At 34.9% G+C, this 22,246-nt stretch overlaps 3 protein-coding genes across 6 annotated transcripts; all 3 read left to right on the top strand.

Moving 5' to 3' along the window:
• The first annotated feature begins 201 nt into the window (after positions 1 to 201).
• Positions 202 to 1,661, top strand: LOC132123230 (lymphocyte antigen 6D-like). The gene is made up of 3 exons (XM_059533803.1): positions 202 to 318; positions 710 to 805; positions 1,339 to 1,661. The coding sequence occupies exons 1-3, from the start codon at positions 246 to 248 to the stop codon at positions 1,419 to 1,421; spliced, it is 252 nt and encodes an 83-aa protein (XP_059389786.1). The 5' UTR covers positions 202 to 245; the 3' UTR covers positions 1,422 to 1,661.
• Positions 1,662 to 4,298: 2,637 nt separating this feature from the next.
• LOC132123568 (SAM domain-containing protein SAMSN-1-like) lies at positions 4,299 to 15,964 on the top strand. Of its 4 annotated transcripts, none has more exons than XM_059534277.1 (15): positions 4,299 to 4,337; positions 6,939 to 7,082; positions 7,434 to 7,480; positions 7,645 to 7,682; positions 8,013 to 8,096; positions 9,828 to 9,919; positions 10,015 to 10,117; positions 10,288 to 10,610; positions 12,578 to 12,658; positions 12,885 to 13,013; positions 13,574 to 13,679; positions 13,761 to 13,918; positions 14,049 to 14,267; positions 14,905 to 15,055; positions 15,572 to 15,964. In XM_059534277.1, exons 1-15 carry the CDS (start codon positions 4,314 to 4,316, stop codon positions 15,673 to 15,675), a joined length of 1,803 nt encoding a protein of 600 aa, XP_059390260.1. In that variant the 5' UTR covers positions 4,299 to 4,313; the 3' UTR covers positions 15,676 to 15,964. The 4 variants fall into 4 exon arrangements, with proteins under 4 accessions (XP_059390260.1, XP_059390261.1, XP_059390262.1 ...); XM_059534278.1 differs by having other exon boundaries at positions 13,767 to 13,918; XM_059534279.1 differs by lacking the exons at positions 4,299 to 4,337; positions 7,645 to 7,682.
• A 1,026-nt stretch (positions 15,965 to 16,990) lies between these two features.
• On the top strand, positions 16,991 to 22,073 carry LOC132123577 (heat shock 70 kDa protein 13-like). Its single transcript, XM_059534309.1, has 5 exons — positions 16,991 to 17,120; positions 17,623 to 17,963; positions 18,044 to 18,257; positions 18,697 to 18,864; positions 20,356 to 22,073. The coding sequence occupies exons 1-5, from the start codon at positions 17,096 to 17,098 to the stop codon at positions 20,922 to 20,924; spliced, it is 1,317 nt and encodes a 438-aa protein (XP_059390292.1). The 5' UTR covers positions 16,991 to 17,095; the 3' UTR covers positions 20,925 to 22,073.
• The last annotated feature ends 173 nt before the right edge of the window (positions 22,074 to 22,246 follow it).

Consider the following 22,246-nt stretch of genomic DNA (forward strand, 5'->3'; position numbering starts at 1 on the left):
TTAGAGAAATCTGAAACTATGGGTAAATAAGTTAAAAGATTAAGAAAAGACATTGCTAAGCTAAGGACAGACAATAAGATAACCAGAGAATTACTGAAAAAATAAAATTACTTCCTTGTCCAGGGGCTAAGCTGACATATCTGGTTACATGAAACCTGTCATACAGCATTACTGTTATGCTTTAGGAAGAATGTATTTGTTGTAAAAGGTGTTACCGAGGTATATAAAGAAACGTGTTCCTCTGCATGGCCAGACCAGCTTCCATCATGAAGACGCTAGTGTGTGCTCTTATTGTGGTGCTTCTCTGCAGTGCCTCAGGTAAGATAAAAAAAAAAAATTCTCTCTCTCTCTCTAGCTTTTATCTTGTTATTGAAAATATCTATTTAAATAAACAGTGATCTAAGGGATAGAGCTAACTGAATCATACAAATTCACAAATTAATCACTGTAATGCAATTTGTGAAATGATTCAACTGATTCATTTTAAAGAATAGACTCAAACAAATGGTTTGTTCATGAATTACACATTGCTATCATGATTTCATCACTTTAAAACAATGAGGAATTAATATTTTTTTATGAAATGTAGTGGAGTAAATTGTCAATAATATGCTTTGGAATGTAGTTAAAAGTTTTCCAAACTGCTCTGATAGAGTGCAGATACTTTTGCCATTGCTATATTTCTGTCTAATATTTCTTTTCCCATTAGTGCACTCGCTGACCTGCTACACCTGTGTGGACGGGGACTGCAAGACCCCAACCGAATGTCCAGCCTCAAGCAATTTCTGCAAAACTGTTTCAACAGGTAAGCAATCAATATTAAAATAATTAATTTACTCAATTTTCAAGTCATTAACATTCAATGTGATTTTACCATCTTTGATATACTACCTTTTTTTAATATTTTGAAATAGATTTTTATTTTTATTTTTAATTTGTTACATTTTTTTGTAATTGTTTGTGTTTTTGTCATTTTTATTATTATATTTGATTATGTTTAGTTTTTAGTAAGTTTTAGTTTTTATTATATTTAGTTGTAGTTATTTTAATGCTTAATACTTAACGAAAAAAAATAAAAAATGTTGCCTTGTCAACTAGCTTAAATAAGTTTTTTTTTTATATTTTATTTCTTTTTAGTTGAAGTTTATTTTATTTCAAGTAATAAAAAATTGTATGGTTTCATTTTTAGTTTTTGTTAATGATAATAACCTTAGTTACATCTTCATATTTATCACCCCTCTGAAGGTGAAGGAAAATGTTGTTTCTTCATTAGAGATCTGTTTTCTACAAGTTTAGGTAGGATATTGAGCTGTTTTCTTGTTATGCTCTAAACCGTAGCCACTGTGTTCAGCCGGACATGTGAGGAGTTCTGTGTTCCAGGAGTGAACATCTACTGCTGCACTTCTGATCTGTGTGACTGATCTCTCGACGTCACCAGTCCTGCTGATCGACTGTCCTTGAGTCAGTCACTCATGTTCATTGTAATAGTGTAATAGGAGAAATATCACTCGGTTACTCTAGGTATATAATTTTTCTAATGCCTTTTTTCGATCTGATTCAACATGGTTTGCTTTGCATAGCACTACTTAAAGGAATGTCTAATAATCGTGGTTTCTGTCTCAGCTCTGCATGATTTATGAACTGAATAAAATCTGCTCTGTGTATGTGTGTGTTCAGTATCAAAGGAATGTAGGTCATTCGAGGGATGTTATGATGCCATACGTGTATGGATTAACTGCTGCTTTTAACAGATGAGAAGCCAAACATGCAGTCCAGGCATTAATATCTTTCATGAAATGCAAAAAAAAAAAAAAAAAACTAAATAAATAAAAAATGCATTTCAATTGTTGATTAAAGGTGATTTAAAACATAATTACTTGCTTTTTTAACTCCTTTAGAGTTGAAGCTCTGTACACTTTATCAACAATTCACAAGTCTTAGTCAATAAGTTTATCGTTCAGTCTAGAAATTATGAAAAAAGTAACTTTACATTTTGCACAGCTAACTGTTGGCTCATTATAATAAGCATAATAATACTAATTATTATTATAATTTTTGAACTGAACATTGCAATCTTCCATATAAATGCATATATACACAATATTTAAAAAATACCTTACGTGTACACAAACAGTTTGGACTCCTTCTAGTAATCTGAATTTTAATAACAAGGAAATATGGGTCAGGCATGAATTAATCATCCTGTCTTTATATCGGTTTCCATGACTGCAGGGTTTGTTATTAAAGAGATTGAGGATTTTCTTCCTTAAAAATAACCAGATGGGAACCCGCGCACCTTCTTTCACACAGCAACTGGGACAGCAATTTATCTTGTCATGTTCTCTAATGAACAGCAAATGATTAAGAGCTAGAGGCCTCAGCGTGTGAAACTGACATGGCATTTTTGTCAATTTACAAGTTCCAAGAAATAAGCAAGTGAATAAGCCGTCATTTCTGAGAATCCGAGCTCTTTCGCTGATTAAGGAAGTGTGAGATTTCAAAGATTTGTAAAGAAAGAGAAAGAAAAGATAGGAACAGGACACATACTGTAACAGTGATGGATTGAACTTTAACTGAACTTAAGCTGTAGAAAAAGGCTTTGTCAACTTGGAATGGCCAGGATCAAAGTGATTTCCAGTTTACAACCCATTTTAGTTTTTAAATTGTTAAAATGATACCTAAATACCTATTTTGCAATAAATGTTATCAAAACAGGAAAGTTAATTTCTCGGAATAACACCCCCAATGGATTGCACTTGAATTTTGTGCATTAAGAAATTCAATAGGGTTCATTGTGATTTTTTGGTTGACTTTAAAATGGAATCTTCTACTTGAATTACCTTAAAATATGCATTTGTAAATATGCTAATTTACGAGAGCACGTTGATAATTTGAGTGCATTAGTCATGCTACTGCCAGACCAGCCATCACCTCAAACTGCTCTTTTTACTGCAAAATAAAGGAAACAAAAAGATTGCATAATTGGGTAAACCCAAATCAAATGTCTGATGACCTCCACATTCATCTGCTTGCACAGTCAGAGAGAAACCATGAACACTTTGATTTCATATTGACCCATTTTCTGCACCAGTTTAGATGTTCTTTAACCAGATTCTCCTGTCCTGAGGTCTGAAATGCTATATTTTGCACCACAATCTCCTTGACCTATTTTATTCCAGATGTAAGTGACTTAAGGACTGTTGACAAGACATCACATGCACTTTGGCTAAGAAACACTCACTGTGCTAGAAGGTAGTGTCATATGCCAAGGCAGCACATCCTCAGCTGGGCAGATTTCCTCTAGCTGAGAATGGAAGCAAAAAACTTTACACAAGTGAATAAAGTTCTTATTAGAAAATGTCAATCCACATTCCTCAAAGTTATAGAATGTAAAAAGTGAACTGCACTTAAGGGGAAATTTCTGTGTGACCTGAGCTTCACAATTCTAATGATGGTGTAACCTTTTGTATAGAGGATGATTCGGTCATATTAAATATAATTTTTGAGCTAAAGTTAGTTCGGTTGGTTCCACATGAAATGTACATTTTTAGGTTACCCAATGTGTTTTACAGTGCAGTCAAGCTTTTTGAAGGTACTTAAATGATGAATTCTCCTAAGGGCTGTGCTTTAATGCCACCTTCATTTCCTTTTCCCTGTGGATGGGGTCAGAACATGGTGCTTGGTTAATAATATATTACTCACTACCATATTTATGTATATTTCTATGTCACCAGCATGAAATGAGTTACTTGTATAGAGGCTGCAGGTGTTCACTTCCTATATAACTTGTTTGTTTTCAGAATGAAAGTTATTTTTTAGAGAAAATATGGCTAAATAAAATACTTTTCAAAAATATTATATACTAAAACTATTATAAAAGAAAAAAGACACACACACACACACACACACACACTCAAAAGTGTATTTTTACTTTAGCTTAAGTTGTCTGGAGTATGTAAGTGCAGCATCCAAAAAATAATGTTATTAATTTTTTTTTTTTTTTTTTGTGAACTTTTACATGCCTATGTACCATATTTTTATTTTACACCGATGACTGGCGTTTACAGTAAATTACACAAATAGCTGTTGTACAACTTTGTCATAGTGCAAACGAGCTCAGCAGTAGATTGAGGGGCTGTCTGGAGTGGTAATGGTCCTCCACATCTATTGGATTAGAGGAAGGATGCCATTCAGTATTAATCTGTGGAGCATAGGCAGCCTGGAACACTAAGCACTCTGATCTCTGTCCGCCTCTGACTCGTCCTATTGTTCATCCTGTGCTGTGGGCACTGGAAAGAAACCATTCTTTCCAAATGAATCTCTTCTGCTTCTCTCTGGTAAGATGTGATTCACATTTTCTGCTCTGTGGTTTATAGTTTGTAGAACGTGACCTGCTGGAGGATGTGAAAGCAACATGTGATAGTGCATGAAGATCAGGAACCATGCTTTAGCTGCTCAAGGAGGGTCTTTTGCTTTCTGTTAGTTAAGAAGCCATGTCAATATGTTTATTATGGCTTACTTTTGTAGCCCTTGCATTAAAGATATATATTCTTTTATCTTAGCGTCACAATATTTAAACAGGTCATGAACTAAGAAATCTATATTTCCTTAATCTTTTGACATAAAAGAGGTCATTGTACTATAAAAACGCAACACTATAAGTTTTAGAACTCAAAACTGTCTTGTTTGTCTGAAAATATCTTATATTGAAGACAGTCTGCCGAAAAGACAGATTGTGGAATGTGCCACTTTATGACATAATAGTGTGGCTAAGCACTGCCACCGCAGAAGAAGATCAATGCCTGCTACTACATCACTGCCTGTTTAGCCCCGCCTACTGATTCACGCATGTAGTAACAAAGACCAGAGAATACCCTTAAAGGGATTTTTTTGTAGTAGGTAAATAACGAGAGAGAGGAACTCATGTCTACACAGAAATCAAATGATAAAGTTCCAGACCACATCAGTAAGAACTTGGTCCTTTGTTCACTTCATTTTACCATGGATTTGTTTACAAATAAGGCACAGTTTGATGCAGGATTTTCAGAAAGATTTAAACTAAACACGATGCAGTGCTACTGTATATTGGATCCCAAAGTGTGAGTAAATACAATGTTCTGGCATGAAACTCTAGATGGCGCAGTCCGATAGGTCTAACGCCATCTGACCTAATGACATAATTTTCACATTGCACAAATGATTGGTTCTCTCCTGTATCGGTAGCCAATGAGCTCGCTACTCAGCATTCAAATATATGACTAGGGCTTACCGTAGCAGTTGCAGCTGGCATCAGAAACCCTCCACCTTCCCCAGCTCCACCTGTATAGATCTGCTATGAGGTGATTCATGTATGCTATATGGGGGTTATTTCATGTATGTTATATTTGCAGTACAAATTTTTCTTACATTCTCACAGCAGCATGTTGTGGATGTATTGGCAGTAGCAAGTCTCGGTACTTGCTCTGCCACAGCAGCAGCGTAGCAGATCTAGTCTGCCAAGACTAAACACATTAACATTGTCATGTACATTACCGTGCCAATCCCTCCAAGAGTTGTCATGACAGAACTTAACCTAAATCACAGCAACGTCCATCTACTGTATATAGGATGTACAGCAGGCTTTCAAACATACACAATTGTAAGCCAATCATAGCAGTGGGCATTTACTTCAGAGTCTACAATACGCTTATTCAAACAGAGCGTTCCGATGAGGGGGGTCAAAACAGGACAGAAAATAGCCTATTATTTCTAAATTATGATGTTTTTTAATGTACAAATGTTGATAACATTCTAAGTGGACCTTAGAAAATGGTATAAAATAATAAAAAAGGTAAATCATTATCCCTTTAAATGATGTTTTGCTGTTTTGTGCAAATTTTTAATTAATGGTGGTCTCGCTTCACTGAATTGACTCTGGTCTGATCTTCTGTAAGCAAACTATTGCTTCTGGTTATTTGCACTCAAATGCACTATAAACACTGTAATAAATCAGGGTCTTAAACGGGTATCCACTAGAGGATCGGTGGTTGTACTGCATTAATCTCAAAATAATTTCTGTTAAAAAAAATAATTTGCTTTAGATAAATATACAATATAAACTAAGTTTCAACCAAAGCTAAAGCTTAAATTCAGCTAAATGTTTTACTGTAACATCCATGATAAATATGATAGTAAAATTAAAATGCACTTGCGTATGACTGTATATAAACAATGATAATTTTAATGTGAACAAAATGAACATTATTTACTTATAATACTTACATTAGTTTAATACTATATGTTGTGTATAATATAGGCCAGGTTTAAAATGCAACAATTTTATCCAAGGCATTTTATAACCAGGGTTATTTTTGATTTGAGATGCCATTTCAGTTTGTATTCATATTTTGAATGTTTTCATTTTTATATTTTCTGTTTTAATTTTAATGTTAAAGTTTTAATCATTTTGTTGCTTTTTTTTTAAAAAAAATTATAATTATTAATTATAAAAAAATTATAAATTATTAATAATTTTAATTTTAATTTTAATTTTAATTTTAATTTTTTTTTAAATTTAAGTTAAGTACATTAAGATAAACTAAATAATAATGAGAAATGTCGCCTTGACAGCTATCTGAAACTAAATAAGTTTAAGTGATCTTATATTTTCTGCTTTCATTTTCATTTTAAAGTTGTAGAATTTTTTGTTTGTTTGTTTGTTTTTTATTAGTTTTTATAAGATTAAGTGCTTTTAGTTTTTTTATTTACAGTTTATTTTATTTCTAACATAAATCCTTTTATGTATTTAGTTTTAGTTAACTATAATTACCCTGTTTATAACAATTTCTGACTCTCTATCCACCAAGGGATTGAAGACCCTTATAATAAAATATGATTTTTAGTGTGTTATACTCTTTATGAGCAGCACAGGTTGTGACCGACAAGATGTTGTTTTGTAGGAGGGCTCTATGGACAGCCTGTATGAGGCCGTGCAGGAATCCTGTGAGGCTCAGGTGTACACCATCCCGAACAGGTCCTGCAGCCCAGCTGTTCTCTCAGATCACGCCACCAAATGGAGAAGCACGGGGCGTTCCATCTCCATGGTAACTATAGGAATTACTGCTTGAATGTTGAATGCATATACTGCACTGTCATGGGAAAAGTATCGGCCATCTGGACACACATTATAACACTGCTGTGGACATGATGAGCTTCTATTAAATGAATGGTGCTGCTAATAGATTGTGCTGCAACCATATGGAAATATATTAAGGTCTATTTGAGGCCTGTCTATGACACAGAAACCTGAAATGAAAGGCTTGCGAAATCTTGAGAACATGCCAGGCATGCATATAATTTCACATTCATATTTCAAATAATTATATAGGATAATGTATGACTTTGCATGTTAATATTTCTAGATAAAAACTGCCTCATACTGTATTTATATACAGGAAATTTCACAAACCAACTCAGACAACACTAGAAAAAAGAAACAAAGGTGAGTTCAGTCTTTGTTTTTAGAGAGCAAAGAGAAAAAAGTTGAACTTCCAGTCTAAGCAAAAGTGAAAGAGCTCTTTAGGCTTTCATACTGATGGATAATACAACATGACTCTCTGTGAATATGTGTACTTTCTTTAAATGTCTTCTTGCATCTTCTTTCAGTTCACTACCAAAATCTGTTTCTGAAAATGAAGCTTTAGGTATGTGATATTTTGAGAGATATTTTAAACATTTTCCTAAACTTCTTCCTTCTGCATCACATGACTAAGCTACAAGGGTACACCTTTGTTATGCTTTAATGCACATAAAGCAACTTGCTTGACTGACAGTCAACCATCAAATGGATAATGAAAAAGAAAGGTTCATAAAGTGTTTATCAGATCAGTATGAACATGAATGAAAGGACAAACCAGATTTTCTACATTTTCTTGCCTTCAAACGGGATTTCACAGAGTGAAAAAGTAAAATCATGGAACATTAGTGGACCTTAAATGAACAAAGAGCTAATGGTTTTGATTTCCCTCCTGCAGATAATACTGTCTGCACTAATTCTCTCTGGCCCATTGCCAAAATGGAGGAAGATTTAGTCCTTCTGGGGAACAATCAGAATGAAGGTAAAACACTTGCTAGTCCTGTGTGGTATTAATTAAGAAACAGCAGGGTTTTAATAGTAAATAGGGCACTAGACTTCAGCCTCTTAGAACTGTGGAGGACTTTCACTGACAATGTAATGGGGTAGCTGACGTGGACTTTTTAAATCAACTTTTGAGATTTAAGATTAAAATGTATAGGGGAGAAGTGAATATTTTAGGTCTTATAATTGGCCACTATTTTTTTTCACGCCAATTTTAAACATCCGTTTACCTTTTAAATGGCCCTGTGGTGTGATACCGATATCAAGTTTTAAAAGCACAGATATTCCATGTAATCTCTCAGTTCTTATTATTTTAGCTTTGTAAATGTTGCATAATATTTATAAAAGAATTGGTTTTGGATAGCGTATAGCATGTCACACCACAGGACCTAGACATAACTACTCATTTGTTATTTACATTCTAACAAAGTCATCTGGTTTTATTTGTAATGTAAGAATCTAATTAATGTTAAATGTAGTTTATTTTGGTGCTTTTTGTAAAGAATATTCAAATGATATTCAAATATTTACATTTAGCTGACGCTTTTATCCAAAGCGACTTACAATTGCTTTATAATATAATATGTACATTTACATTACATTTATTCATTTAGCAGACGCTTTTATCCAAAGCGACTTACAAATGAGGACAGTGGAAGCAATCAAAAACAACAAAAAGAGCAATGATATATAAGTGCTATAACAAGTCTCAGTTAGGTTAACACAGTACACGTAGCATGGGATTTTAAATAATATAATAAATAAAAAGAAAACAGATAGAATAAAAAAAGAATAGAGCAAGCTGTTAAGAGATCTTTACACATACACACACACATACAATTGCATAATAAATGAAAAGAAAATAGAATACAAAAAGATTAGAAAGGTAGTTAGATTTTTTTTTTAAGAATAGAATTAGAATAGTGAGTGCTAAAGTTAGAGGTTCAATGAGTTGGGCAGGTCATTCCACCAGGAGGGAACATTTAATTTAAAAGTCCGTAAAAGTGACTTTGTGCTTCTTTGGGATGGCACAATCAAGCGACGTTCACTTGCAGAACGCAAGCTTCTAGAGGGCACATAAGTCTGAAGTAACAAATTTAGGTAAATGGGTGCAGAGCCAGTGGTGGTTTTTTAGGCAAACATTAATGCCTTGAATTTTATGCGAGCAAAAAAAAAAATATGTCAAAGTTCACACACCTCTGGAGCAACTAGGGGTTAAGTTTCTTGCTCAGGGACACATTGGTGTCTCACAGTGGAATATTTTAATCACTGTTATTTTTAATAGATAATGGAAAGATTAAACGCTTACTCTAATCTGAATTTCAAATGGTGGTGCACATTCATTACCATTCAGGTAATAATGTTGCTGAACCTGTCTGTATAGATGTACCACATTTCCTTGACTAAGGAGAGTAAAATCATCTGCCACACGGTCTTTCCCCTCATCAAAAAACGTGAAGCAGCAAAACAGGAAATGAGGTGCAAAACCACATAAGTTTTCTCATACGGAATGTTCTATTCTGAGCTCCGCTTTGGTTTACGCTTTTTGTTTTTCTTACCAGAGATTCTGAAATGTCTTGTTTTATGTGCTGAAGTCTTGTGTTAATACAATAAAAAACTTAAATAAAAAAGCAAATGTTTTATATAGTGAAAATGTAGCTTTTTTGTGCTAAGGTTGCTAATAATTTGATTAAATGTGCTTAAATTTCAGATATGGTGAGAGATATAAGAAGGGCTGAAAGCCAGACAATGGCAGACAGAAAGATCATTTCAAGAGACATACAGCAAGAGATTCCTGTCCAGGTCGTAAAATATGCCATTTGTGTCTAGCAATAGAGTTATGTTGGTTTATTTAAAAGTAAAATTTAATGACATTTAATTATTTTGTCTGTTTACAGCCTGAAACAGTAATTGCAGAAATGACACATCTAAGAGGGACAAGGATGAAAAAAGTAGGGAGGAAAAGCAGTAAAAGAGGAACTCCAACACAAGAGACAACAGGTATATAAACCTATTAAACTTGATGCAAAAAGTCACTTTTTTATTATTATTATTATTATTATTAAAAGTTGTGTGTGAACATCATTGACAGATGATTCTAATATGAATTTTTTTGTTTTGTTTTGTTTTGTTTTGTTTTGTGTTGTTTTGTTTTTCTGCATCTTTCAAAGCCCACATCAGTGGTGCCAAAGGAATGATGTGTGACACTGGGCCACAGTCAGATAATCGAGAGAATGCTATGGGGTCAAGGGTCACAGAGACAGCACAAGCCAGACATCGCTGGAGTAACCCCAATGAAACAGCCTTAAACTGGATACCAGCCTACAACAACTGTCTACCTCTCTGCAATGAATATCAAGAGCACATCTGTGACTGCGCTACATCCAGAATCCAAGGTCAAGGAGATAAAATCAATGTTCAACACACAAAGAAAGATTCCTTGCCTAAAGGAGTGTTGTGTTCCAGCACCAGTGTAGATTTCTGTGCCTCCAATGTAAGTCATTTTTTATATATACTATCACTCAAAATTTGGGGTCAGCGTTTTCGGTCGTTACTCAGTCTTCAGTGTCACATGAGTCTTCAGAAATCATTCTATGCTGATTTGGTGCTCAGGAAACCCTAATTATTTCACATTATTGTGTGCAAAGTGCTTGTAAAAATGAAATTTCTATATATAGTAAATACACAAACTATCCAAGCTTCGTAATTCATGCGCTATAAACTCAAGATGTTAACCTCCTATCAAGCACTGAATGCATGTTATTATATAAGACTCTTGAAGATCATCCTGTCATGCCAACCAGTGATATTTTCTCACGCTTCAGGATGATGACCTCTAGTGTTTTCTGAAGGTATATAAAGACAATGTAAATTGATCATCTTTTCCTGTTTCCTGGTTTCTCGTATGTATCATCTTCTAGCACTGAGTATGGGTGAACAACTACACCGTATCACTCTCAGATAAAGTGAAGCTCTTATAAAAAGGTTAGGAAGTGCTGTTTGTTTTCAATGGCTTGTAGTGCTTGAAGAAATAGATTATAATGCTGTAATCCTGGATTTGGATTTTGTTATGGCCGACTGCTCACAGCTGGATTAGGCTGCAACTGTCTGTAAGGTTTCCCCGAACACTATTGGTCAGTTCATGCCTCTTACAGCAATCCCGCATTTTTAAGTAAGTCTTTCTTCAATGAAATCAGAAGTGTTTAATTTTTGTGCCTCTAGCGATGCAAAACATAATTGCAAAAATTATGATCATTTCCCTTTAAAGTTAAGATTTTAATTCTTTACATATAAAGAGCCAATGACCAATAAGCTTTCATATGCAAATACATAAGATAGATTTCAAATAAAACTCGTTGTTGTGCAGTTTTGCAAAAAATTCCTAACTGAGTGTTGTGAAAGTAAACAGGAAGTGTTTCAAAAGCATGGGTCCACTTCCTTGCGTGCAGTGGAGTTACTTCCCCTATACAAAGACCAGATTTTGCAATTTGGGCAGAAGCCAAAGGAATTTTGATTCATTTATATTTATAGTTTTTCCTATAATGTGAAATTATGAACATGACAGTCATTGAAGTTATATGAATTCTTGCATTTATTCCACAAGCTGAGGGCCTTCATGAAACCAAACCAATATGATGCAAGGAGGCTTCGATTATGTAAAAAGCACCTCTATGGAAATTCTGTGCCACAAAGTCCCACTTACTGAATGTGTGTTACTCGAAATGACTGTGAAGTGGTGAACCACAAAATGCAAACTCAAGCATTTGAAGTTTTTCCCCTATAGAACTGATGTCTTGATAATAGACAGAATGCGCATTGGCTCACATCCTGTGTGATTCAAGGAAGTTCTTGTAATCGGTTGTTCTGCTGAAGCATTGCATTTTTTCACTTGTGGAGCTGAGAGGTAAAACCGCTAGTTTCAGATTAGACTTTTGTACGCACACGTTAAGGCGATGCTTCAAAGGGCTGCTTCAAATGCATCAGACAAACCAAAAAGTCTTAAACCCAAGGTAGGATTTATTAATGTATCTTAATATTTCAGGTAATAATTTAAAGGTGTTATTGAAAACACACCAAGAAAAATTGACATTTCTAAAAACAGTGTAATAAAGAAAACAGCTTGGCACCACACAGCATTACTGAATAAGTACAGCTTTGTCAAGGTCAAATGTATGAGAATGGCTCTAATGATACCACAGTTTGCTATTTGATTGAGATTACGTGGATTTAGATAATTATTTGCATTTTCCTGTGAAAGCGCTGACAGGTTTTCAGCAGATTATGAATCATTCAGTGTTTTTTTATCAAATTGAAAACACTAAAACGATTACACATCAAGTGAAGTGCTTTCTAACTTGACAATTTTTGTTTAATGCAACGTAATATACATGTACATGTAGCATGTGCTTTAATGTTATTATATCAATTATGAATGTGTTTGGTTTTATTCCCCTGAAACAGAGATCCACCAGTTTTGGAAGATTTGACACATTCAGAAATCAACACTCCCCTTCCAAACTTGAGGAAAATGAAGCACCTGAGGTAAGAAGAATTTGCATGAATAAGAGAGTTTATGTGCCAATATGATACAAAGTTTCCTCAACTTTTCACTGTGCCATTCCTTCCTTTTCACTGTGTATTTAAATGAAAGACAAGCAGCCTATTTAAATTATAAATTGTCTAACTGACCACTGGATGGAGTTTTTTTTTTTTTTTTTTGTAAAAGGAATAACAAATAATTTCATGTGTTTTCGGCTGTATAAAACAGGCGGAGGGTGAGTCAACAGCAGAAAATGGTGAGAAAGCGGGAAGTCTGGGAAAAAAGATGAAAGCCATCTCGATGACTATGCGTAAAAGGATGGCCAAGAAGCATGTCAAATCCTTCTCTGAGGACATGGTGAGTCACTTTGCAAGTTCCTCATCTGATTACTGACACTGATTAGGCAACTCAGTTCTTTATTACCCAAAATAACAGCAGTTCATCAGACAGTACAAAGAGATTGGGGCTTGGTTGGCACATTTAAAGAAATATTAAATTGGCCTATGCATGTAAATATTAGGGGGCTGTATTACTCCCTTTGTCAGTTGTCACTATCCTGAAATGTTTTATTATTATTATTATTATTATATAAAACAAAAATTATATATATTCAGATCCAATATGAATTAATTATTATATTAATTTATATTAATTACTGTATGATATCATCAATGTTTAAAAGTCTGTATCAATATATAGCTGGTTTTCATCTCAGTTAACTAAAATTTATATATGTTAAAATGTAATCTCTTACAAAAAAAAGTGTAAAGCTGTACAAAAGGTAAATGGTACATACAAGTACCTGAAATGTGTATTCTTAAAAAAAAAAGAGTACTGCTACAGTGACAGTTCTCCCGATCCCTTAATCTGTAGAATAGTTTATATGAATATCCAGACTGATATTTTGATTGGTGCAGGGTGATGACATTGAGGGAGAAACGGAGAAAGGGTCTCCAGCAGAGAAGAGCTCAGACCACACCAGCAACTCATTAGAAAGCCTCTACAGTGGACAGAGCTCATCCAGTAAGTATCTACACACATGCGGCTGAAGTGGGAAGTGTTGTTTTGAGATTGTTAATATACACTTTTTGTTTCTATTTATTGGCTCAGGTGGTGTGGCTAGCAATTCAGATGTATCCAGTAACAGAAACAGCCTGAAACTGGAGGAGGAAGTGCCCTACACGGGGCAGTTCTGCGGGCGAGCCAAAGTACATACAGACTTTCTCCCCAGTCCATATGATACAGACTCCCTCAAACTGAAGGTGAAATAAAATTTTGTGTTGTTTTTATTCAAGCTTGCATTCAGTTTACTTAATCATCGCACTTTTAAAGTGGAAACATTAACTGGCAACAGTGAGTTAATGATGTTGGTGATTTTATTTTATTTTTTAGTTGGGAGACATCATCAACATCATAAGTAAACCACCTATGGGCATATGGACAGGAATGCTTAATAATAAAGTGGGAAATTTCAAGTTTATTTATGTGGATGTTCTGCCTGAGAAAGAAAAGGAAGAAGAAGAGGAGGCTCCAAAAATAAGACCGGTGAAAGTATGCAAGAAGCCACGACCAAATACACTCCTGGAGTTATTAGAGAGACTTCATTTAGAGGTATAACCAGACAGCACACACATGTGTGCACACATAGAAACATCACTTATCCTTCACGCCCACCTGAGTAATGCTGCAAAATATGTCAGAAAACTATCGCCAAGTTTTAAAGTCAATACCTTAACCTCACACTGACTGGTTCCAACCAGAGTTTTAAATGTTAACTAAAATAAAACCATTAAAAAAAATCTGTAACTGAAAGAAAAAGCTGAAATAAAATTAAATATAAATACTAGATGAAAAATGTTGCCTTGCAAACTAACTGAAATATAGAATTTTAAGTTAAAGTATTAAAATGATATAAATATAACAATATAAATGTTAGTTTTTTTATTAAAATGACAAACACGTACTTATAACAAATCTAAAATGAATAGAAAAAATTACTGTAAATTAAAAAAAAGAATGCTATAATAGTATATAAATAGTAAATAAATAAATAAACACTAGAAAATGAATTAAAAACGCCCACTCACATCCACACTAGTGGACATATACGGTATGATTCATATGTGACATATAAGTGCAATATAATTTTCCTAAGATTTCCATTAAAAAATGTCCATAAATTTGTCTTTCACTAGATAGTTTATAGCTGTATTGCACATTTTAATGTTTGAAATCTGTTTTGTCACAGGAATATGCATCTTCATTACTCATCAATGGCTACCAGACAGTAGATGATCTCAAACATCTGAAAGAGAGCCATTTGATTGAGCTGAATGTGACCAATCCAGAGCACAGACGCAGGTTGCTTGCTGCATCAGACTGCCTCTATGTCACAAGCAGTGAGTATCAATACAAGCAGTTAGATGGACAGCTGTGGGCAAAACTATATTTTGGTTTTCTCTGTGTCCATCTCAGGAAACATTATGTCAGCAAGCCTCAGGAAGGACATAGATACTGCTATATTTGCATCGTCTATTTTTGTGTTCGGATGAAATTCTGCCTTTTTGAAATACTAGAGTTAGACTGCGAGCCCAGTATTACTGAAAGTCACAACCTTATCTGTTTTAATAGAATCTATAATGCTCTGTGCAGTCAGGAACAGCCTTTTCCTGTAAATGCAGGTCAGGATTAATTGGTGTTTGGATGTGGGCTCTCTGTGTGAGCAGGTGGCTCATGGCTGGGTGGCTTGGCTGATATGAGTGTGGGATTATAACCAGAAAGACATATTGTCATTTAATTAACATTCATTTCATTAGGGTTTTTGCACAAACGCAAACCTGATTTGTTCGGCAGAGATGAAATTAACAAGCAGGAATTTGCATGAGAGATTTAACCTTTCTTTGCTTTACTTACAGAAGACGAGGAGGGAGAGATGAAGGTTGATGAGGAGGAAGACGAAGATAATGACTGCCCCAGAGACTCGGGTTGTTTTATTCCTGCAGAGTGTCCAGACAGCTGAGACTTATCTAATCTCTCTCCCGATATAATTTTATGTTAAAGCTACAAACAGACATAGTTACAACACTGTAAATGTTTTCTTTTGTCACAATGTGTGTTCGTCTTTCATTTAAATGTACTTGTGTTTTGTATTTACACATTCTTTGTTCAGCTTTGTGTTGAAGTGACCTGTTTGTGTTATTGTAGATGTTATGTGGACTCTCATGGTAACATACTTGTGTTTGAGTGACAAATGTCTATCATTACTGAATTGTATATAATGTTATTAAACATAAATTATTTATTCTGCAGCTTTCTTTTTTTCTCTCATTTTGCTGTTTGAACACATTGCTACTGCTGCTAAAATTCATACTTGTAACTTTCCATTTGTTTCTTAAAATAAGTATTTGGTTTGGGTGGTTGTTCGGTGGGATGACGTTCCAGATGACTAGTCACGTGTGATGAGTGATGAGGAGGTTTCGTTTCAAAGAACTTTTCCATACACGACTCCCCTCTCTGAATAATATGCTAATATATATTGGTAATGACTAATATTTACTGATATAATCTTGATTCCACCTAAATATGTTTATTTTTGGAAAATAAAAAATAGGCACCTCAGTTTGTCAGTTAAAAAAAAAAGAGAAAAAAAATATTTCATGTATATATATATATATATATATACATACATGCATACACATGTTTGTGACCACATTTATTTATTTGACTTTGCTTGAGAAAAAAAAAACTCAGAACAGATGCATATGATGAAAGACTGGGAAGAAATATTTTTAACTTGACTAATATTAATTAATACTACTACATAATTGATAAATGCAGGTTTGTTGCAAAAAAAGGAAAAAAAATTACAACTTACCTTTGATATTGCATTTCAAATATATTATTATTATTATTCATTATTAATTATTATTATTATTATTAAGTATTAAACAATGCATACTGTCTTGCGCACTTACAATGCTGAATTTCTCCGGTTTCAAAACTAAAAAATACCTAAATACACACACACACACACACACACACACACACACACACACACACAGTGTATGTATGTATGTATGTATGTAAGTATGTGTGTGTGTGTGTGTGTGTGTGTGTATATATATTTTTTTTTTAGTTGTGTGTGTGTGTGTGTGTTTGTGTGTGTTTGTGTGTGTGTTTGTGTGTGTGTGTGTGTGTGTGTGTGTGTGTGTGTGTGTGTGTGTGTGTGTGTGTGTGTGTAACAGGAAGTTGTGCATCTGGGAAATGTAGTTAACAGAAGTAGTTCCACTTACATTTTTAACCATGCAACTGATGAAAAGAACTACAACCCCCATCAGCCCAATAGAGCGTATTAGGTCGACGTGTATGTTCGCTCAGTCGGCGCAGATATTGAATGAACAGCTCATATACTGTTATCCACAACATTTTGGGTTGGAACCATGGCCGGAGAAATGTCCATAATGGGTGAGTGTTAAATTAAACTAATGTACTCGGGAAGTTGTTTGTCAAATTTACCAGAATAGCCATTCATGTAGCCGTTAGCTATAGTAGAACTGACGCATCTGGCATGAAAGTCCCAAATAACTGACTGTACATAAATAACTATATCAGACAGATATATAGTAATAATGTCCAGCGTTAGACAAAACAGTCAGCCTCGAACATCAGCTGATTTTATACGCCACATATAGACACAGCTGGCGTCCGTTCTTTATACTACAGATGTTACAGCGGCTGTCTCAAAACCTAGTTACGTTAGCTACTTAACAGCATGTTTGTGCATCAGTGCTCCAGGAATATGGTCTAAATGTGCCTTGTTGTATTTTTCTATATACTACATTTTTGGACAATATACCATTGTATCCTTTGAAATACACAAACAACATATATGGTAACCATTAAGTTCAATATGTTATATAACGACGGAAACATTTCCTGATTACACCATATTTTTGCTTCCATACAGGTTCTGTCATCCTGGCTTTGTTCCTGGCAGGGTATCTGGGACAGCAGTACTTGCCCCCTCCGAAGCCCAGGGTCATTGGGTTGGATCTTGGGACCACTTTCTGCTCCGTGGGAGTGTTTCAGCCTGGCACAGGCGAGATTGAGATTATTGAAGATGACAAAGGTCGCAAAAGCATTCCGAGTGTGGTGTCCTTCACCCCCACCGGTGTGTTTTCTGGACATGAGGGTCAGGAACTGTCTGACATAAATCCTCAAAACACAATCTACGACACTAAGAGATTTATAGGGAAGATTTTTGACCAAGAGACTTTAGAGAAAGAGAGCGCACGATACCCGTTTAAGGTACACATTTCATATTTTACATTCTTTAATTGCTTGTGCATTGCTTGCTGTGTCTCTATAACATCTCTTTACTGTTTTAGGTGATATTCAACAATGGGAGTGCAGAATTTTTAGTCTCTACAAATAGCACTTTCACAGTTACTCCTGAATTCATCGGATCCCGTCTCCTCCTGAAAATGAAAAAGATGGCAGAGAAGCAACTGGGAATACCTATTGATAAAGCCGTCATATCAGTGCCTGCAGAGTTTGATGAGAGGCAAAGAAACTACACAATAAGAGCTGCTAACCTAGCTGGTCAGTTCACTAAGGTGTACATTAATCGCAAAAGCCAGTCATTTCATTAGGAATCCAGTTAGGAAACTTAACACACACATTCACTGCATTGACCAACAGAAAGCTGCTTGGTTTGAAAGTACCTTCTGTGCGATCTCTGTACTATTGACTTTTTTTATTGCACACAAAGCTTGGTTATGTCTTGCTATTGGAATTTATGGAAGGCACTCAAACAAAAAATAAAAAAGGTAATAAACGAGATATAAACTCAGAATTGTAAGAAATAAGTCAGAATTCTGAGTTTGTATATTGCTATTCTGACCTGTTTTTATTTTTGATTTCGTTGTGGAAATGGGCTTTCATAGAAATCAATACAAATATCCTTGTAAAAGCTGATAATGTTCTGGTTAAAATCTGTAATAGTTAACTGATCAATCACTGTGCATGTCTTCTTCATCAGGCCTGGACGTCCTGCGGGTGATCAACGAGCCCACGGCGGCGGCAATGGCTTATGGACTGCATAAAGCAGAAGTGTTTAATGTGCTGGTGGTGGATCTTGGAGGAGGAACACTAGATGTGTCACTTCTAAATAAGCAGGGTGGCATGTTCCTCACCAGAGCAATGGCAGGTGAGCTGGGTGATATGGCATTATGAATGTGTCAACTAGCAGAGATTTTACTATGGTAGCTATATTTGTGTGGATATTAATGGGCAGGGCTGCTTTGTTATTTACATATTTGAGACACATCCTGATCTTTATTTTTCCTTAATATTGCAAGTTTGTTTATTAAAGCAAAGAGGAAGAAGAAATAATGGGTGTAAGATGAAACAATGTAGAATTGTATATGGTTAGCAAGCGGTTTATTTTAAATGACACATTCATATAGAATTCAGCTGAAATCCATTTACGAAATGTTAAGATTTTATAATATCGCTTTAATTATTTTTAGCCTTTTGTTTTAATTCCAGTGTGACAGTCTTAATAATTTTTGCACGATACTACACTTGTACATTCCTTATGAATACTCATACGTGCAAACTCATATAGGCCATTCACTTAATTTGTGCAGTCTTTTCCTGTCTTTAGAAAGGTTTCGATGGCATTTTCTTTTTGTCATACTTCTGTATAATGCCGAATACATTGGTGTTTATAAGTGCTATTTCTGCTTTGCCACAAGCGCCACCTCCTGTCATACACTGAATTAGCATTTTCTTTCAAGAATTTACATACTTATATAAAGCGTTTTGCTTTTAATCACAATAATGAATTCCCTCCTGTCAAACAAAAAAGAGAGTCTTCAAATCGTTCTATCTGTGTGCTGTACCGAAGTTCACTCTCATTTGTTTATTTTTTTATTTTTCTCTGTCTTTCTGTCTTGTCATTTTCTTCTTCTTCAGTAGTACACGTACCAATTCTCCCGTGGTCTTTGCTGGTAAAGCACATGTTCAGTTGTCTAATTTTGGGTGTTAATGCTTTGGGTGAAACAGTGTGGGTCACGTCATTTCATCATGGTGAAATACATTGAAGGAAGCATCCTACATCATACATAATAATACAAATAAAATTTCCCTATGTAGGTGTACATCATTAAAATGTCTCTCCACACTGAATGCACCTTTAATATATAAAACGGTTAATTTATATATTATTTTGTATTAAATTAATAGTATTACTATAATAATTATATATTACATTGTCCATTAAATATCATACCGATTTAAGTTATCATAATAAATTAATATTTAAATACAAATATCATGGTAATTTCATTATAGTTTAAGTTTTTCTAGTTTTTTGATTGGAATTTTTTTTTTTTTTACAAATCTTTGTCCAGTCATCACAAAAACATTAAAAAATCATTGAAATTCATTTTTTAGAAAATGTAGGGACCCTGGTTATGACCTTTTTGTATTTTAATACACATACAATTCTTTCCCCAGGCTCTGTGGTGTGACCTCAAAGGGTATTTAGGTTTAAGGTTTGGGGTATTGCAATCTCACCGAAACCTCTTGACATTTAGCGAACACACTAAAAAAATGGAAATGGTGTCACATCAGGTGCACAACCCTCATCCTGTTTCAGCACGAGATTAACACATGGTCTTCTTCATCTCCACAGGTAATAATAAGCTAGGAGGGCAGGACTTCACCCAGCGTTTGCTGCAGTACACCATCGAGCGAGTGCGGCAGCAGTACGGCGTGCCTCCCACTCTTAAAGAAGACATCCACCTTCTCCGACAGGCCGTGGAAGCCGCCAAGCTCAACCTCACCCAGGAGCCTCATGTTCATCTCAGAGTTCCTATTCATCTGCAGACAACGGGAGCGAATGGAGCACAGGAGGAAAAAGTCCTGTTTCAGGAGAAGCTGACACGGGAACTCTTTGAGGAGCTGAATGCAGATCTCTTCCAGAAGATTCTGGCACCCATTGAAACTGTCCTCATAGAGGGCCATCTAGAGAAAGAGGAAGTGGATGAAATTGTCCTGGTCGGAGGGTCTACAAGAATCCCCCGCATAAGACAGCTCATCAGTCAGTACTTTGGGAAGAAACCGAATACCTCCGTGGACCCTGACCTGGCCGTGGTGACCGGGGTGGCCATTCAGGCAGGCATCATGGGAGGCTCTTGGCCTCTCCAGGTCAGCGCAATTGAGATTCCAAACAGACATCTTCGCAAAACCAACTTCAGCTGATTGCTTGAGAGACTTGGTTGAAGAACTGTTACTTGGACATTTGTCACGTGACTGCAATGTACCAAAAAAAAAAAAAAACGGTTAAACAATGTGTGTTTTATGTTTTTGCTACCTTATATGCATTAGCTTTGAAGTGAATTCTTGATATTGGGCCAAACACAGTGGTTACTTGAGCATTTGTACCAATGTCTGGTCTGGTTGGTCCAAATTACAATTTATACATTGATCTTCAGAATAGATGCAGACTATTTTAGTTCTTTGTTATAAAAATTGCCATCTTTGTGCCTAACTGGTACTAACTGTGCAATAAGTCTTTGACAACTTGTTTTGCCAGGTTCAATGTTGTATTCAGGGAAGCAGCTGTTTGTATATAACTGAATGATCATTCCAGTCTCAGCTATTTATTTATTTAGCTATTAAGTCTAGTTGATTTCAGCTAGCTGTTTTCTGTCTACTCAAGTTTTGCTTGTGACTTGTAAATCATTTCAACAGTTAAATGTATACCGCAGACTAAGCATAGTATGATTTTGACTTTATTTTTTAAAGACTTGTCTTTGAGTGTTTTTTTCCTAATAGAATTAAGTATTATTAAATTATAATACCACCTGCAGACTGTTAAATATAAATCATTTAAAATGTACTGTACAGTACCAGCATGACCAGTGTGGTATTAAGTTAAATAAAATCTTTAAACTGAAGCACTTATAAAAATGTGAATATATATAAAAGATAATTTATATGTATATATATTTCGTGTTTAATTTAGCATTTTCTGCATATAAAAAAGTAAACTTAAACACACAGACCAAAAAAAGATATTAAACTTGCTTTTTGTGTTGGCCTGTTTTGTTTACAATATTAGAAGTGAAAATACATTATGCAGAGTGTGAACATTTTAACAGTTTAATGCACTTTACATACAGAAGAGGAGTTCAGAACATTGCACAAAGTCAAAAAGGAAAACAGTTTATCAGTGCGAATCATATTCAAAACTTTCCTGTAACTGAAAAATATTGAATTCATATAAATCTATTTTTGTACAGACCTGTACCTTTGCATTTGTTAATCATGCACAGAACCTGGTTTGTGTCATTACAGTCCTTTTAACTTTTGCTACTGTGCGAAGAAAATCAAACCTTGTTAAAACTGTGTGTTTTTAATGACTGACCACTGAAACACAAATACAAAATAAAAACATCAAACAGCATAATTGTTCATCCTTGTCTTCTGTGTGACAGCACAAGCCACTGTAAACAATGTCACATCTCACATCTACAATATTAGGTAAAGGGTCAGGACATCTCTGGAAAAGGAAGTCCTGA

Source organism: Carassius carassius, chromosome 41 (genome assembly GCF_963082965.1).
Source record: "Carassius carassius chromosome 41, fCarCar2.1, whole genome shotgun sequence".
Taxonomy (NCBI): Eukaryota; Metazoa; Chordata; class Actinopteri; order Cypriniformes; family Cyprinidae; genus Carassius; species Carassius carassius.

What these genes read in the sequence shown, in the direction of transcription:
- LOC132123230 (XM_059533803.1), top strand. Translation starts at nt 246, where the DNA reads ATGGCCAGACCAGCTTCCATCATGAAGACGCTAGTGTGTGCTCTTATT. An exon ending in GCTTCTCTGCAGTGCCTCAG is followed by an intron (nt 319 to 709) that starts GTAAGATAAAAA and finishes TTTTCCCATTAG; the next exon opens with TGCACTCGCTGACCTGCTAC. An exon ending in CTGCAAAACTGTTTCAACAG is followed by an intron (nt 806 to 1,338) that starts GTAAGCAATCAA and finishes TCTAAACCGTAG; the next exon opens with CCACTGTGTTCAGCCGGACA.
- LOC132123568 (XM_059534277.1), top strand. Translation starts at nt 4,314, where the DNA reads ATGAATCTCTTCTGCTTCTCTCTG. An exon ending in ATCTCTTCTGCTTCTCTCTG is followed by an intron (nt 4,338 to 6,938) that starts GTAAGATGTGAT and finishes GTTGTTTTGTAG; the next exon opens with GAGGGCTCTATGGACAGCCT. An exon ending in TCCAACACAAGAGACAACAG is followed by an intron (nt 10,118 to 10,287) that starts GTATATAAACCT and finishes CATCTTTCAAAG; the next exon opens with CCCACATCAGTGGTGCCAAA.
- LOC132123577 (XM_059534309.1), top strand. Translation starts at nt 17,096, where the DNA reads ATGGCCGGAGAAATGTCCATAATGG. An exon ending in AAGAGCTGCTAACCTAGCTG is followed by an intron (nt 18,258 to 18,696) that starts GTCAGTTCACTA and finishes CTTCTTCATCAG; the next exon opens with GCCTGGACGTCCTGCGGGTG. An exon ending in CCTCACCAGAGCAATGGCAG is followed by an intron (nt 18,865 to 20,355) that starts GTGAGCTGGGTG and finishes TCATCTCCACAG; the next exon opens with GTAATAATAAGCTAGGAGGG.